Genomic DNA, 18,585 nt, shown 5'->3' with positions numbered 1-18,585 from the left:
TGGCAGCCGTATAGTTACATACATAGTATAGTTACATACTCACACGCTCTCCTGCCAGGCTCTTGGAAGCAGTCAAAAATTATTTTCTCTGGCAGTTAGCATTTACAAGACTGCCTGTTTATCTTTTCAAGCTGCTTATCATATGTGACCATAGTATTTGGCAGCTTGCTATATTCAATTTCAGCAGAAGAAACGTCATAAGACACTTTGGACTCATGTTACACGAGCCTTCAGAAAGTCCTACAGGTTAAACTGACTCTAACACACTCATCATAAACAGACTTTAGGACACTCCCTAGCAACATTAAAGCTACAAACAACCCATAATACAACACTCTGTGTAGAAGTCGGTTTTACACCGGTACTTTATCCATTCAAAAAGAGGATCTGGTGTTGTGAACACGTAATTGTCAAGCCATTAGCAGAATATGCATGCAAATTAACCTATGGACCGACATGCGTAACCAGTCAAAAATATTCTCAGCGGTCAACCAATTAATGGTTAACTACTGACATCCCTAGTTTATACCTTACACTCCCTGTCCTGTACTATCCCATACATTAAAAAGGAGTGGAGATCTCTTATTCTGTCTAAGTGACACACATGCAGACACATAGCTGAACCTGTAAGCAGAAGCTAAGCATGATATATGAAATGTAAACATGAAGAGAAGATGCACGAGAGTTAAATTAGCGGACCTGCTGTACCAATCCCATCGTTTCTCAGCTCTGTGATTTATGGTGGCGAGGAGAACTTGTTGGAATGTCGAAACAGTTACACAGAAGTTGTAAAACAACAGATATATGAGGTATATATGAGGTTACAAGATAACACTGAGGCCGGGAAATACAAAAATATACGTATACACTGATAAATAATATCTGTGCTTCACATATACAGTGCCTATATCACAAAAATACACAAAGGAGTGCCTACAAAACGGACTTAATATACACAGAGACACACAACTGGGGTTTCCTCTATGACAGATGAACAGCAAGGGTCCATTAGATTACTCAAATAATAGCTTGTCTCTCTAATGGACCGCTTTATTTGTCAGTTTTTTCACCCTGTCTGTTCTGGCTTTTCTTCCCCTCCATCACGCTGCCTTCCCCTGTCACAAAACGCCTTTCCGCCACGTGTTTCTCTTACTCTTCTTTGTGTCGCTTTTGCGGCAGCAGCTTTGTCTCTTTCATCTTTCTTCACAGTTTTGTGTTTTCTTTCTTGTTTGTTATAACCATTGTGCATCTTTCTGTTCTCTGGTTATTTCATTCTTTTTCTCCATCCTTGCTGAGAAAACAGTTTCTCTTGTCAGCTCTCACAGCTTTTACCTCCCTCTTCCTATGTCATCAAGCTTCCTCTCTCTCTCCACCATTATTCTCACGCTCTGCACTGTTTCTGTTTCGGCCCCTGTTTCCCACCATGCAACTCCCTTCTCACTCTCTTTACCTTTCCCATTATCTAACTCTATCCATTTCCCTCCCACAAAAACTGTCTCTTCTGCTCTCTCATTCTCTACCCTTGCCCCATATCTGACTCACTCCCTTTCCCAGTATCTCTCTCCCTCTCTCTCGCTCTCTGTCTCTCCCCCTCTATCACACTCTCCAGAAGACTTGGGCCCTTAAAAGGAAGTAGCCCTCTCCTGCTTATAGCTGCATTGATGTTAACCCTTTCCTAGCATCACCAGATTTGCTGATCCCACCTAAACTCTTTCAGTCTGACTTGACCTGTCACCTACCATCTATGCTTCAACATGACACACAATGTCAACCACTAGCTACATGTTCGATGGTCAATTATCACATCAAAGTAACACTATGATCAAAGCATCTGCAGTAACCCAACATCCCTAATAACCCCACGTTTACATGAGTTGTTGTGTAGTTTTTGCACTCCAAAATGAACTTGGAGCACTTAACTTGAAGCCTATTCATTTGTTCTGGCCAACATGAGAACAACCTGCTGCCAAGTTACACATCCAGCACAGATTGTGTGTTGGATGATGGACATCCTATCTTTTTTCTTACTTACTTTTTATCCTGTTCACAGTAGCATATATTTTCTAAACACACCATTTAAAGCATAGTTTACTGTAAGTCACAAGTAAAAGATTGACAAGTGATTCCGCTTCACTAAATAAATTATGCTTACTTTGATTACACCCTTTGCAAACAAATTAATCTGATTACAGTGTCGCATATTTAAACAGAAATACATTATCAGTAGAGCGGCTACTGTTTTAAGCTTTGGTAGCTGCAGTAATAGCAGTGCACACATGCGTGTGCCATTTAGCAGAGGCTTTTTCAAAGTATCTTAGAGGACCATGAGAGAGTGCTCACTTAGTGCCTGTGGAAATCCCCCCATGACCCTGGCGGTGTTAATACTACGCTTTCCCCATTACATTACACAGGCCAGCAGTAGTCACAGAGGCAGAAGCAAAAATGAGTGTTGTACAAATGCCACGAGCATCATATTTTTTTATTACTGGACAGTGGACAGCACACATCAGACTAATAATACAAGGCATACAGACAATCAATGCTGCATGGAGCAAGACTCCACCTTTCTACGGAGGACATGCTGCTTTGAGAGTGAACCAAGTAAGGTCATATCTCATTGACAACCACATATCTGAGATCTGGTCAGAAGTGTATTGTGAGACCACAACATTTCTTCTTCTGATAACACACGCATCTGACAAAATACTCTTACGTCATTGCAGCAATGTAAAATTTGAGACACAGAGCATTGTGGTGAAACTTGTGTTGAAACTTCAATGCCTATGGGAGCGACTAAGCTGTAGTTTGTTTATGGGGTTTTTCCCCAAGACCTCTTTTCTCAGGCGCAGCAGTAAGCAGTTTCTTTCTCTCATTGACATGTTGCCTCCTCCCAAGAAATATTTCTTGGAAGCGACACATTTGTGAAGAGAACTAGCAGGCACTGGCCATCACTGGAAACTGCTTTGTGCTTACGTCAAAGCTGGTGCACAGTGTAATGTGAACTTGTGCCACTGCTGAGAGATATATACACCTTTTAACATGAAGGATATATATAGTTCTTAAATGTGACAATACCCCATATCTGTTTAGTATTACTACACAAGCCTTGTATGTAAAGCGTGCACCGCTTATGACGTTTTCATCTTCACTCAGGTTCTGTTCCCAGAGTCTGCCATGTTATCAGCCTGTATGATTATAGACCTGAGGAATGTTACCTGTCACCTGTAGAATGTGACATTACAGAATGTGGATGACAGGAATCCCTTTTCTGACCTTATCTGGCACTGAGTTTATGAACCCAGCTGCTGCAGGTTTTCTGCAACTCATACAGTGTATAGTTGATATTACCCCCATGAGCTTGTTTCATTAAAATATATTGCCTTTTTTGCCATGAGGAGAACTCACAAGAGAGGGGCCTGAAATTATTTTGATGTGCTGACACAGAGTCTACGAGGTGACAGGAGACATTGGAGACATTAAATGGACCAGTATTATCCCAGTAGCCTGGGATGTGGCAAAGGCAAGCTGAAAGACAATAATTACAACCACTCAGGCACCAACATCTGGGTCTAAAGTGTCAAGTCTCCACATGACAAGTGCAGCAATATGTTTTCATATCCCCAGGAAGATGTTAAGTTGATTTGTTTTGGCTCCCAGGGTGAAAAAGTTTACAAACGCGCAGGCTAGGAACCGCATGGCATTAACAGGCAAGTACAGCACAGTATCTGGCCTCCAGAAGTCGTGTGTGTGTGGTGGTAAAAACGTCAAACGGCAGAAAAACATTAGCAGCCAGCCTGCGGGTAGGAGAGCGCAACACGTTCTCATCAAACCACAGGGGTGTAACGTAAACAAGGCCGATCTGGTCTCCCATTACGTGACCATTTACAGTCACAAAAGAACTCCAAACCTCCACATTCTGAGGCCTATGTTTAGATTTAGGTCATTAAATGCAATACCATTCAACTTGTAGCTCGTGGGTACTACTTGCTGTGCCATTGAATCACCTACGAATGTACACTCGTACGCTTACTTTACACTCTAAACTCTCTCTCTCTCTCTCAATGACAGCTTTATTTCTCACTGATAGACAGTAAACAGTGTAACTGTTTAGATAAATAATGAGAGGCTTACACAAACACACATTATCAAAACTGCAATACAAAGACATCGATATGAGAGTCTGTCATATCAAGGCTATGCAAATACAACGATAAAGATACTTGTTAAAGAGGGCTGTGAACTGCTAGTGACCTCCTCAACTTTCTTTATCTGAATCATGATTAGGCGAGGCCGCTGCCCATCACTGTCACTGACAGCAGCGACTGGCTGAGAGCAGTTTCAAGGCCAGTGGTTTCTATGGTGACCATGGCTGCGCCAGTTAAGGGGACTATGTTGAACTCACCATCTACACAGTATTAAAATCGACTCCAAATTAATCTTTTTTTTTTTAAAAAAAGGGCTGGTAAATAGTGAAAACTGGTGGAAAACAGTAACCATTATTGGAAGATAAGACAGTTTTCTCTGTTATGTTTAGTCCAATCACAGCCTGCGTTATACAACATTAAATGAGAAGAAGCGTAACCTCGCATTACCTCTAACAAGGTGTTTTCTAACAAGGTGTATGTTCTCAATCATGTTTGTCTGTGTGTTCGTTAGTGTACCTCAAAAACACAGTAACAGATTTCAATGACATTTGGTGGAAAATTATACCATATTGTAGGCCAAAGGACAAGGAATTAGTTTTTGGTGCAGGTCCAGATCCATGTGCAGATTTGTGCTCGATATGAGTGAAACCATGTGTACCAAGCGCAGTGTGTGGAAAATCTCCATCTTCTTATGTAAAAGTGACAAATGATTAAAGCAATGGTGCAGAATTTATAAAATAAACCCAATTTTCACAGGTGTGCTCTACTGTTCGGTTGACGAGTTAGAATGATGTCTGAGGCAGGGTGTGATACAACCACCGGCCACATACTGGTCTTTGTCTGTTCAGCTGTCTGCTCTAACAGCCAATTTGGCAGGAAACCAACCATCATCCCTTTTCTAAAACTCATATTAGCTTGAGGCTGGGGAAACTCTTTTGTTCACTTACCACAGTCACAGGTGAATACCAAAATTCATTTGTTGCCTGAACAGGTGAGGTCAAAAAGTACACAAATGAATCACTGTTTTCTCAATTTAGTACCAGTGGTGCAAACTCATCAGGAGTGGAAAAGGTGACGGAGATGCTTTTTACATCAGCTTTAAAATGTGGATTTACAGTCAGTTTTAGTATTAGGATATAGGGAAGAACTCACCCTAGAATTCATGTAATCTTAATGCTACAAAAGTAATGTAAGAGGGACATCAGTTCAGGGCACTTAACCCCCCCCCCCCCCCAAAAAAAACCAGAGAGCAGAGCCGGGTCCAGAATTACATTAAAGTGCATTGCATCCACTATACAATATACAGGTTACATTACTTGACACCTGCTAAAGAAATAACACGATATGTAAAATTATGAGATTTCAGCACCACTCCACACATAAACATTGCTTCTGTTCTCTAATGCAGCCATCAAGTTTAAATAAGCTGTTTCAATAGGCTGAGAGCTGAGTTTCAGACATCAGGACTGTAATTACACACGCTTCCAACAAAATCAACACAAAAGTGATGAACTGTAATAGCGACACTCCCCTGCTCAGAGTATGCAGGTCTGCAGATTATGTAGGGAGATTGGGGTAACCTGTTTAACATTATAATACCCAGTGTACCTACAAATTATTTGTATTTATTTTAGTCTAAAATACAACGTGCAATACATTTCACTCACCACTGTATAGTTGTATAAACACCCTGTTCATACACCCGCCGGGTGCTAACATTTAGGCCTACAGGTCACAATTAAATATCTATCTGCATGTTATTTTCTTTTAATTATAACACTTTCAATTGGTAGGCTAAATGTGAACTTGCAAGGCTAACGTTAGCTGGCCAGCTACCACCTGTAGCAAAACCATTATTTATCTGTACATTGTTTATGTTCGTTTTGACTGATTGAACATTCAACAACGAATCTTCCCGTTGTAATTTTGGCTTGTGGAATTCTGATGTTTGTTCTGTCACTCAAAACTATAAACTAAACTTGTCTGTGTTCAGATATTCCGCGCTGGTCTGTGTCACATGCACGCACGCTGTAAACAATCCCATTGGCTCATGGGTGTGATAGTCTGCGAAGAACAATATCTGGTTGGATGCAGCTGTCACTTTTTTTCCCCGTACAATGTCTAGTCATCAGATCTACACGAATCACACAATTGCCCTCTTTTGGATTCAAAACAGTCCATTTCCACATATATGCACAACTAATCCAACATTCTTGTACCTTCCTTTAATGGAAAAGATGCGCAAATGATCCCCATAGCCCTTAAACGACTATCTGCACTGATGTAGATCCATCTGACAAATATCAAACAGTTTGAGAGTTCAAATAAACAAATACCACATCAGAACCAGGTTATTGTCTCCTTCATACAACCCATCTCTCCATCCTGACACACACAAAAAGCTGTGATCCAGTCTGCTCCCAAAAGCACTTTAGCTGGGTTTCTAGGAAGCTCTAATTGCTAAAGTGGAATCACTCAATGGCATTTATCTTAACGAAATCAAATGCATGGTCATGTTTTGCTGTGCAGACACATGATATGGATAACCCCAGTTGACCTGAGTGACCGACTGTCAGTTCAATTCTCAGTACCTGCAAGTTTGACAAACCTCCACCGACCTGTCCACCTGAGTCCTGTCTCTCACCTGTCCATCCGCACGTCTCTGTATCGCTCTATGAAGTAAATGGGTGCGTACAGAGGCAGGTTAAGAAGGATTCCCATAATCAACCACCACTTTTAACAGATTACTAGACAGACAAGACGGATATTTCTTAGAATACCTTTGAACAATATCTGGATCCTGCCTGCCAAAGTGGCTGAAAGGATAGACAAACTCAGCAGCCAAAGTCAAAATTTAACAGCATTTGGCTGATATTTAATGTTGGCTCTAATCCACTAGTTTCTCTCTCATTCAGTCTCTCCTCCTCATTCATGCTTTCCTTCTTTCTCTAAACCTCTCCCCTTTGTTAATTCTCTCTCTTGCCCTGCCAAAGACGGTTCTGCTAAACCGCCCTAATAACCCCTTCTCTCTCTAAGCCATCTTGTCTAATGAGATTGGGCCTGTGCATTGAGACCGACGCATGCAGGGAGAAGGAGACAGGTGGGATAGAGAGAATGACGGAGTACGTTCATAGCAAACAGGATAAAGGAGCGATGGCTGATATATAATAACAGACTGACAGACAAATAGATGGAAAACAAAGATGTGGTCGTCAACGCTCTGGAAAGATCTAAATGTGTCTGAAGGCTGAATCTGGAAAAAGGCAAACAGGAATGCACCAGAGTGTGACAGAGAAAAAAAAAAAAGACAGATAGAGAGAGAAAACTGTGAAATGTGTTTTGTCATCCTGTCACTCTGCAAATGGTGAAGACCCATGCAAGCAAGCCTACGATGGAGGACAAACTGAACGTGTTACAATGACCTGTTTTCACAAGGTCTTCTTGTGCAAATGTAGGGCAGAAAATTGCTAAAAAAAAAAGGAAAATAGTGCTAGGTAACCCACTAGTCCCAAAATCTTGGTCAGTTCACTCTTATTTCACATAGGTAGGTTGGGAAACGCTGACAAATAAGAACTGTGGGTGATAAATTTGTCTACTCTTACGGCTGCAATGTTGAGTAACCAGCCTTTGTTGAATTTTTAAAGATCTGGTGGATTAGGGTAAAGCAGGATATCAGGCTGATAAATTTATGAATCCAACTGTATTTACATTACCTGCAATAATCCAACGACTGATCTTATCCTAAGTAGGCCTATCTCTAACCCGCATCTGCATACGTGGTTTTCTTATAGGACTATTCCATTCATATTCATGCTCTCGAGCATAGTCAGATGAATGAGGCCACCGTTTCCACATGATCTTACACTTTCCCTCCAGTGTTAAACCTCAAACGTTATGTTGCCATACTGTTCTACTATGGTTTGCCCTTCATGCAAATTATGCAAAAACACTGCTCCGAGCGACGTTCTTTTTGTTAAATATTATTTTAAACATGAGAGTAGATTCAGCTGGGACATGATGCTAAAAAGATGGTTGCCCCGAGGAAAGACAAACCACTTGGAAAATGGCCACACAGGAAGCATGTTTGTGGAGAATGAAATAGTGGCAAAGAGTGCTCGTAAATGACAAAACAATGGAAGATATACAGCGTGACGCGTTTCGCAAGACAACGTCTTTGGCATTCATTGTAAAGCGGTTAAGATTGCCACATGTGTGACAAAACGCGGTGAAATCTCCAACAGAGAGTCACTGTTCAGACATTTTGAATATTACCTTACTTGGGCTTAAGTATTGTTCTAATTGGGTTAATACTGGAATGTGTGGTTTTGTTGTTAATACTGGGATGTTCTTGTGGCCGGTGGACAAGAAAACACGATGAAAAGAATCTGTATTACAGAAGATGCCATTTGTCAAACGTGGGAAGTCTGAAGACATAAAAAAAAAAAAAGCATCTGTTTGTGTGAAGATCCTAAACTCACTGATTCCCACATCCTCTGTAATTTGATCAGCCCAGCTCAGCCTCCTCCTCCTCTTTTTGTCTTATTCGTCTTTTGTTCTCATATTTCTCCGTAACTTTGTTCTATACCGTGTTAGGTTTACTGTGAACTCTGAGCACACTCCTACTTCCCTCACTACCCAACTGTAATAATGTTTTTCACTCCCTACTTTCACTCTCTCTGTTCAAAGACAAACGGGGGTCAGTTTGGGTCCACGGCCGTTGAATGTTTCGCTTTAAACATCACTCATTGGTACAAGGCTTTGATGCAAAACTCTGACCCACCTCTTTTTTTTTTTTTTTTTTAAACACATAAACATCAAAGTTGCAGATCTCCATATGAATGCACTATTGAAAGCATGTATTCTTTACAGTGCAAAGGTTTCCCCAATTATTTTGCACTCTGATCTCTAACATTTTCTCAAAGTATTTTAACCCTGACCCATGACCAATGATGTTTAATTTGTAAATGGAGTTAAACAAATCTCAATGAATGGGACATTCATGGGACTTTTTTTTTTTTTTATCCCATGCTCCCTTTTGTTGCAAACTGTCAATGCAGTCTGAGGTGAGAGGTAACCACACGTAACTAATGGCTTGTAAATTCACAGTTACAACATGTAGAGAGAAAGGAAGCGCAACACATCCTCTCTGGTCTGTTTGACACAGAGAAGGTGGTTAAAAACATGTACCTAAATGTTTTGTATTATGTTTATTTGCTTCAACTGTGGAGAAAGTCATTCGGGACTTCATGGGGTTCAATAGGTGGTATGATAGTGAAGGCTATAAATGGACTTGGCGAGGCAGTGGTCAGAACACATTACGACCTAGAGATAGAGTGTGTGTTGGAGCGAGGGGGCCGTGTGAACTCCAAACAGGAGCAGCAGAGGAGGATGTACAGCCAGTGGCTAAAGGCCTGCCAACCCCCTCCATTTCCTAATTTTTCCACAGCGCCACTAGAGATGGCTTGAGGACAGAGAATGAGGAAGTACTAAAGTTCAAATGATGTTTATCAGCAAATGAAAACCAGGTTGTCTGACTGCCCTGTCATTGCTTCAACTGTCTTTTCTCCTTTTTCACAATTGGTTTTGGATTTCTTTTTGGTCCACGTCAATATGTTCTTTCATCTGTTCAGATGTTCATGTGCATTTTGTTTTGTTTTTTCCTTTCTTCAAGCTTTGTCTTTCATTACTCTTTGCAAAAGAAGACCAGCTTGCCACTATGACATTCTAACAGGATCCTAATGACAAACAAACAAACACGCTGCTTCTCTCAACCGCAAAAATGTTCTTGTGGATGCACGGACACGTCGCCTTACCTGGAGATCAGATAAAGACGGTTACAGGATGTCAGAGACTTTGAATTCCTTATTTGCACAAGATTTGAAAGTGCATCTTTGTGACTTGAACCGTGACCTAAGAATTGACAAAAGCATGTTGTCGTTGTTGTTTTAAGTTGTTTTTGCAGTACATCTGGTATCTGTGCAATTCAGTGTGTCTCTTGCCGTCACTGTTAATGTTTTCTAACATGGTCCTTATTTGAATAAACTGATATGGACACAGAAAGGGGATATGGACATGATGACAAATGATCCAAAGAGTCATGTACAGAAATATGCAGACAGGAAGATAGGATGTAGTAAAATACAGAAAAAGGCATAGGGGGAGGTGGAGAAACAGGTACACAGAGAGTTAAAGAGATAAGGCAACAGACAAAGAAGTAAGCTCACAAAGATAAGAAAGGCAAAGAGGATGACAGCGGGCAGGTAGGCAAGAGGGTAGATAAACCAGCAGGCTGGCTTTCAAAGGAATGACGGAAAAGCAGAAAGACAAATTAGACAGTTTAATAGAGAGGATGATCAACAGCTGGAGCAGAAGAGAAACACTCATACTTTGGTAAACAGAGGAAAGAGTAAAAGGAAAAGACACATACAAAACACATAAAGAGAGCACGTTCGGTTAACAGACTTAAGGCTGAAGTTCAGGACTTTTACGTATAAGTGAACGTCTGTTACATTCAAGCCCTTGCATAACAAGTTCACACAATGCTGATTAAGCCTATCACCGCCAGGTAAATCTCTCTCACTGGTAGTGCTGAAGCCAAGTATCCCAGAATGCAATTCCGTACCAACCGGCAGCGATGGCAGAGATTAAGCTGTTTCTTTGCTGCAGGACTGTTTAATATGTCACTTTAAGTTTTTATATTTTTTCAGGCTAGAAAGGAAACATTTAGATTCCCAATATGTGGTCAGTTTATCCGAATAAGGCTTTAGCACGGCAGCAAGTCTGAACTGAATGTAGTTTATTATGCAGAATGCAGAGATAAACGCATGTTATGCTCTAACATTTAAGATCACTGTAATAAATGTATTATCTCTATCTTCATGTTTTCTGCAAAAGGATAATAATAAACTATGAATTTTAAGTTGAGATTCTTCTCATATCAGTCTATAGAAACTATTAGTTTAAGTTGCAAAAGAAGGTTTTAAAAAAAAAAAAAAAAAAAAACCTTGCTCAAAACCTCACAAAAATAATCTGACCAGTGCTCACTCCTTGTTTTTCATTCATGCTAACTGCATGGATGAATAAACTAATATCCAGTAAATAGGATGAGCAAATTGGGATAAAAAGTCCCAACTTCACATCCTGTCATTCAATGCTTTCTAATAACGTTAAATGATGAAACTGATACAAAAGTGTATTAGTGGATTCACTGCGAGGAGCTGTGGCGAGAGTCCTTCACATTCACAATGGTCATTAATCAAGGCTTCAACAGCAAAATAACATCACTGATAAATCAATCAGTGACTCAGCGATTAAGAGCAAGTCAGACTGAGTAGAGAGCCGAAATCAGCAGAACTAGTATTTCTAAGACTTTTTTGTTTCAAACGTGGTGAAAATATATACAGACAGAAAGAAAGACAGAAAAGACCTGAAGAGATCAGGTAGGCAGACAGGTAACTGTATTAAAAAACAGTCAGACAGCCAGACTGAGTAGTGAACCGTCTGAGGGCTTTTCCACTTAGCGCTGTCAGTCAGCCAGTACGTCAGGTGTCTGTAGGGATGCTAGGCTGTGTAAGATTTGCAGACTGCAGGCTTAAAGCACACTGGACATAGAGTGAAGCCTACTAATCAGGTCACCTGTTGCACAACACTGCACCGAGACCAACCATATGCACACCTAGACAGACACACAAAATGTACACACTCAGTGACGGGCATTTGTGCGTGCATGAGCTCCCTCAGCCATTTAATCGCCCATACAACTGTGCACAAACACACACTGTCCCTGCAGGATAATGAATACGGACATCAGCTCTGCTTATTGCACTAATTACCAGCGCCAATACAGGCACAGTATTATGTCCATTTATCACACACACACACAACTGAAAGGAATATGTCTCTAAGCAAAACTGAAAAGAAAAAAATAAAATACTGAAAACCATATGTGTGAATTAGGAGAGAAAAATGAGAACAGAGAAGAAAAAATAGTACACATTGAAGAAAAATATAAGGCTCTCTCTGCCCTTAATATGTATATTAGAACTGTCAGAGTTACTCTATCTACTGAACACAGAGCCTAATCATTACTATATCAGAGAGGAAAAGGGGAAATGAGCCAAAGAACAGAAGGAAACAGAGTGAAAGGCAGAACAGCAGGGGGGGTCAAGCAAGGGACAGAGAGAGGGACTTAGACCATGTCCACACTAAGCCGGCTAAGTTGGTAAGAGCATCTTTTCGACCCACCGACCAGACTAACGCAGCGTTTTTCTCCCCCGAAAACGGAGGTTTTCCAAAACAGCCTCTAGAGTGTGTAAGTGTGAAAACGCTGCCTTGGCGTTGTAGTGTGTACAGGGAAAACAGAGTCTGAGCTTAATAGAAACACTGTAATATCGGTGACAAAACAAGGAAGAGGGAAAAAAAAGAAGAAACACAATGACAATAACAACAATTGCATATGGTTTCGTGTGAGTGTTGTTCTCATTGTCTACTTTGATAGCTTTTTTAGAGTTAAACATAGCTATCTAATAACTTCCTCTTGCTGCAGTTGTTGTAATCAGCTTGTAATAAACTAAATGTCAGGTAGCTGCCGTGGAAACAGGAATAGTATACAGTTTCTTCTTCGCTGGTTTTCTGTGGCTGACTTGCTTGTCTGTCCTCTGCACATGCCCAGTAGGAGGAGAGTTGCCTGTTATGCCGTTTTAATGCTGACAGATATTTGCAGGAACAAGCTGAAACTCCTGCTGTGGACACGTCGTTTTTGCTCGAAAACTGCGTTTAAGAATTTAGCCAGCTTTATGTAGACATAGTCTCAGTTTGACATAAACCAAGTAAGAGAGAACAGCTACGAGAAAGAGGTGCCAAAGTGAGGGAAGAGACAGACCACATATGTGACCATAAGCCCTGAGCTACATTAACCTCAACAAGCAAACATGCAAGTAGCATATACATGTGCTCCACACATTGTGGCCCTATTAAAGTGGCAAATATACATGTTCTCCTTATACAGCTTTGGGTGTCTGCATATACGGACTTGTTCACATATTTGTTGCTGCATTAAGTCCAAACAGACTCGAAAACTGTGGGCTGTGTGCGGACCCTCGGGGACGTGGGCAGATGACAAATTTTGTTCAGAAACATGAGTCAACCTCTGTGTCGTACCCTGGAAAACTCTTGACACTGACCCCCCAAAAGAAACAAAATATTTTATTTATGTTATTAACTTATTTTTGTGCACTCATTTCATTTCAGCTCAGTGTGAGAGTCTCTACTGCGTTTTGCTGTCATTTACGGTCACGCTAGTTTCTCTTCCTCTGCTCTCTGGCGGGTTTCAGCCCCTCCACATACACACGGAGCGGAGCAGAGGAGAGACAGATGAAGTGAAGATAACGTTACTCAAGTTGATGACAACTCCATTTGTTACGTTACTGTAAATGCAATAAAAGCTTTGCAAGTAAAAAGCCAAACATACCCAACCCCAATCTGGCGACAGTGGCGAGGATGCCGGAGGCTAGCGTGACTTTGTAAAAAAAATTGTTCTGAATGGATCATTGAGAAATAAGATAAAACATGGGAAGACTTGAATATGACTCCTTTAACTGTTTGTTTGATCAGGTCCAAATGTTCTGTAATATTGTAATTAACTGGGTTGGGACTATCAAAAATACTGACTGATGCTTTTCAGGAGGAAGAAACTATAAAATACAGCTTCAAGTTCCCATTCATCTATTGTTTAGACTACATTGTTCAGGATTAATAAGAGCTAAGCTTAAAGTCTCTCAGGTGAGTCTGTCATCAAACTACAAAGCTTTCTTCTGTTGAAGAAAATGAGCAGTTTTTTTTTTTTTTTTTTAAATCTATCTCTTCCCTAAAACACTTTTTCATATAGTCTCTGCTTTATCTCTGCTGTCTTTCTTATAAAAAACACATTAATTCGTTTCTATTATCATCCATGGGACTCATCTGTCCCTCCACTCATCTTTTAATAAAAAGTCCCACTCATTTCAGTCACAGAAGCCTTTATTCATCCCCTCATGTTTCTCTCAGTGAAAACACACTGCCAGACTGACACAAGACAGCCCAGCTCGAAAAAAAAAAAAAACGCGCATATCAGGAAGACCTCCCTTGTATTGCACTCTCTTCACATGAAGTCTACTTTCCTTCACCTACTTCTGCACTTTGTAACTCAAGTGAACGCAGAGTAAAATGAAAAGACCACACATTTCACCTGGTAAGTCTATTTAAAAAGGAGGCAGCAGGTGATCCTAATACATTCAATTCAAGTTTAACTGCATTTCTTCTTTAATATCAGTGTCCTGTGCTTTAGTCTACTCTACACTAACTGTCTGGCAAAATATAGTAGCTCTGAATTAAAAGTTTATTTAAATCTCTCATCATACCATTTCTTAACAGTAGCTTGGTCTCAACACAGGAAGGGTTACTCCCAAATCTTTGGCCCGAAATCACCAGATATGATGGAGGTACAACAGTTTGTATTCAAAACAATATCTCCTTTTATTAAGCAGCTTAGGCCTGTGTAGTGATCCTGCTGTGGATTTAGGCCGCAAGGGCTACGGAAATAAAGCGTGTTAAATAGGACGTCATGTTTTTAAGAATACACTGTACTATCCATGGGAATACATTACTGACCATCTAGTTGATTTACATTTCAGGCGTTTAGCCGACACACTCACACACAGTTATTCTCCTGCAAGCACAAACGAAAGGTTACGAGCACACTGGTGAATCATCATAACTGTAAGTAGCTTAATAAAAGAAAATAAAAAAGTGTCAAGATTTTTTTTACATACAACAGCTACATCAAATGGAGATCATGTTCGTATTACACAACTGGAATTTCACCTTCAAGTTCTCCAAACAAAATCAGTCTTAATCATAGGCCCAATAAAACTACTTCTCCATTACAGAGAGCTGATCTATTCCATCTCAGGTCAATATAATATTTCATAATGGCCATATGTCTTAATCAAGGGTTCAAAACCCAAAATGAGTCATTGCCCTACCTCTAGGAGGTCACCACATGACAAAAGCAGCAAAGTTTTTTAATGACTTGTGTTCTAATGGTGATAAAATGACTTTCAAGTCGTCAGCTGAAACATTTTCCAAACTTCTTAAAAGTATATTAACGTCAGGCCTTAGAGAATGTTCTGGCTCAATTTTGGTACTATCTGTATGCCAAAACCTTAGTCCAGCAGAACACCCCATAAAACTGTATTACAGATAGCTTGTAGTTACATACAGAGATACACCCTGTGTATTCTAGCATCAATGGTCCCAGCACTGTGACTGGAATATATCTTATTGTCTGTAGATTGTTCAGAGTTGCAACAGTTGAAGAACTTTTTATCTCTGTTGAAACCAATCCAGATTTGTAGTTGGGTATGTACTACCTGTGGACATAAGTAAGAATATTCATCCCTGTTTTGCACTCCAGAGTTTAAAAAGTTATTTTGGTGTTTTCTGCACAAGATCAAACTGCTTTGGAGCATGTGTTAGTGAACTGCTTATACCTATAGGCTATAACAGTGGTCAGGCAAGAGCACATGATGTCTTTGATTATACAGGCCTGTGTTGTTCCCATCTGAAATGAATGTCCCCTGGGGGCAGTGTATACAGGCCCGGTTGGATAATCTAATGCCTTGGATGTCATGTGTGTGACCCACAGCATTCAGGCAAAAGCTTCCTCATAGAGCAGCACAGTATCAGCTCCCTGTCCTTTATTGCTACCTTGGATGAGGTGTGGAAAACGCTTAACAACCGATTGCTAATCAGAATGTACTAGGAAGAACTGCTTCATGTCGTCACTAGGCTGGAATTTGAACGGGTGTAAAATCAAGTCATAAAACATCTGTTTGCTTTCACAAGCATGCACGTACACATGAACCAATGATATGCACACACACACACAAACACAACATGTGCACACACTCACTCACAGGCTCCTGCAGCTGAGGTCACAGCTGTTTGACAGCAACCAAACCCCACTTGTGTGAGCAGAGAAACAGAAACTGTAATCCCCCTTACACCCTGAGCTAACTTGTACCAATCTACAAGGTTGGCCAATATTGCTTTCAGCAGAGATAAACGTTAGCATATGGGGCATAATAAATATGGTTAATCTATACATGAAACTGAGCAACATTAGAACTGAGGTTGAAAGTCTCAGGAAACAAGTCAAATGAATTCCTAAATTCACAAGGCTCTTACTATTTTCCCTAGCAACTAGATTTTACACTCCACCACTGCTTTAGTATCGGTCACTGATTTGGATTGTGTTATTTTGGCAGTTACACACACAAAAAGCATCGTGAAATCCTGCCATAAAAATGTTACTTGCACATCACTGAATTTTGGAAGATACACCTATGATAGATTCACAGTTCATCAGTGGATCAACTCATTGAGAAAACACAGAACCCCCATTCACAAGGCTACAGCCCCTGGCTCCTCAGCACACTGATGTGATCTAGGCCACGCTGCTCTCAGCAGCAGAGGGGAGAGCTGAGCTTTGGAGCAGCTTGCATCTTCTGCCAGTCTGTCAAACACAGGGGAGTGATGCGAAAGAGGCAAGGCATCGCTGCTGCTGAAGGTAACACACTGTGCGGGACTTTGAAAGTTCAATTCTTCCAGTTCATTAACTAAATGCTTAGTTGTGTAGTTACAAATGTTTTTTGTTAACAATTCTATAACTACTTTGAATGTCAAGTTGTACATCTGGTCCCATTTCAGTTTTCTGGCAACATGGATTTAACAGAGTATATGCTGTTAAAATGGTAAGTATCAACTTATGACATTATCAGTGGTAACGACAGGCTGTTTGCTAAGAGTCAATGTAAAATTTGATTGGGCTGCAAAGTTTTCTTCACTAGTTCAAGTCGACTTCATGTCGTGTAGTTCAAGACCTCTTTGATGGAAAGCTTTCATAAGGTCATAACTTTCACTTGAGCACAGCAAATCTTAAATATTTTTCAAATGTCTGAAACTATTTGAGTGGAAAGCTATATTTAACTCAATGTGCCCTTGTGAGGGCCTTGAAACTTACTATTTTAAATGAAAACAGTTAAAATACTATTTTAGATACCGCTAGATATTGAAAGCCAGATGGATAATGAGAGTGGAGAAGACCTAAATTAGATGAGTGGCAGATGAGGGCTGCCTTGCTGAGCTGTCTGCTCAATGGGATTTTCTGAGAGCGAGTGTGCATATGCAAATATGGCAGGTGTCACCTTCACTTTCTCTCTTTCCCTCTCCAACTCCCTCACACAAACAAAAAGATCATGTTTCACTCACACAAACAACTTCAACTCAACAGCTGACAATCATAGCAACAAAACATCAACTCACGCTCAAAGTCAGAATCATCATCTTCATCATCCTCTCCGTTGGACTCTGTTTGCATCGGCTCCCCGTCAAACATCACTCCTTTCCCCGTCTTGCCAACGGCACTGGCCCCATCTTGACTTCTGGTATCCCGCAAACGGGTGAAGTACTGTACTGCAAAATCCACCAGGTCTGACGGCCTTTGTCGCAGCACCTCCACAGTGTAGCCCTGCAGCAGTTCTGTCAACCCCACCGGTATCTCAATACTCATGGCTGTGTGTGGCTCGGTGGCGGCGTTTGCTATCTATCTACAGGAAGAGAAATGAAAATGAGTCAGAATTAGTATCAATACAGAGCCATACTTGTGGTTTAACCACTGGGCTGTGATTGTTAGTTTGAAAACCTGACTTTGACTTTTACTGTGCCAGTACACTGTGTGCCTCTGCGTGGCCTGTGAATGTTAAGTGGCTGATTACAGCTCTGCAAGGCAACTTGAATGCCCTGGGACAGCCAGGGTAACTGAAGAAATTACCATCAAGTTTGACAGCTGAACAGATACTACACTGCCATTTATAAGCAAGGTAGTGCAAGTGTTGCTGTGAGACATTGTCACTGAGCGGCTACTTTATCTAGAGGGGTGAGCCAAGGAACACACAGTTCCCTCAGCTGCACAGAACAGATATGAGTCCAACATTTGCCATGGGGGGGACCAGATAACCAGTGACATACGTTGGGTTTCAATAACATTACTGCTTCACATCGTCAGAAACTGAGCTGTGAACTTGGGTGGGTGGCCGGCTGAAACCTAGCTAGCTGAGCGGCTAATTAGCTAATACTCATGACATCTAGGTTAGCCACTTAACTGCGTTTTACGATCCACAGATAGACTAGCCGATCGCTTGACTGAACTTACCCATCTATAACTTAGCAAACAGGGGAATGACTGCAGCAGACGTAACGTTAGTCGAGCTGCGATTCAAGTGCAATGGTGGTGTCTCACTTTCAACCCTCCAAAGCATTAGCTACCCTGCTAGCTGGTGTGCCACCTTCAAGGAAGCCTTTCCCGTTAGCTTACGTTATAGTATGGCGCACTGGCTGCAGG

The 18,585-nt window shown here is 40.9% G+C and overlaps 1 protein-coding gene across 2 annotated transcripts in view; it reads right to left on the bottom strand.

The window, feature by feature from the left end:
- The window catches only part of prkar2aa (protein kinase, cAMP-dependent, regulatory, type II, alpha A), a 45,375-nt gene that overhangs the window by 26,007 nt on the left and 783 nt on the right, over positions 1–18,585 (bottom strand). The window contains exon 2 of one of the 2 annotated variants that reach the window (XM_042409485.1): positions 17,508–17,791. In XM_042409485.1, coding sequence (XP_042265419.1) covers positions 17,508–17,754 — 247 coding nt within the window. In that variant the 5' untranslated portion in view covers positions 17,755–17,791. The remainder of the gene's footprint in view (positions 1–17,507; positions 17,792–18,585) is intronic. The other variant, XM_042409486.1, reaches the window with a different exon arrangement.

The sequence above is a fragment of the Thunnus maccoyii genome, chromosome 4 (genome assembly GCF_910596095.1).
Source record: "Thunnus maccoyii chromosome 4, fThuMac1.1, whole genome shotgun sequence".
NCBI classification, from domain to species: Eukaryota; Metazoa; Chordata; class Actinopteri; order Scombriformes; family Scombridae; genus Thunnus; species Thunnus maccoyii.
The sequence above is the reverse complement of the archived record's forward strand: the minus strand, read 5'-3'. Positions and strand labels throughout refer to the sequence as shown.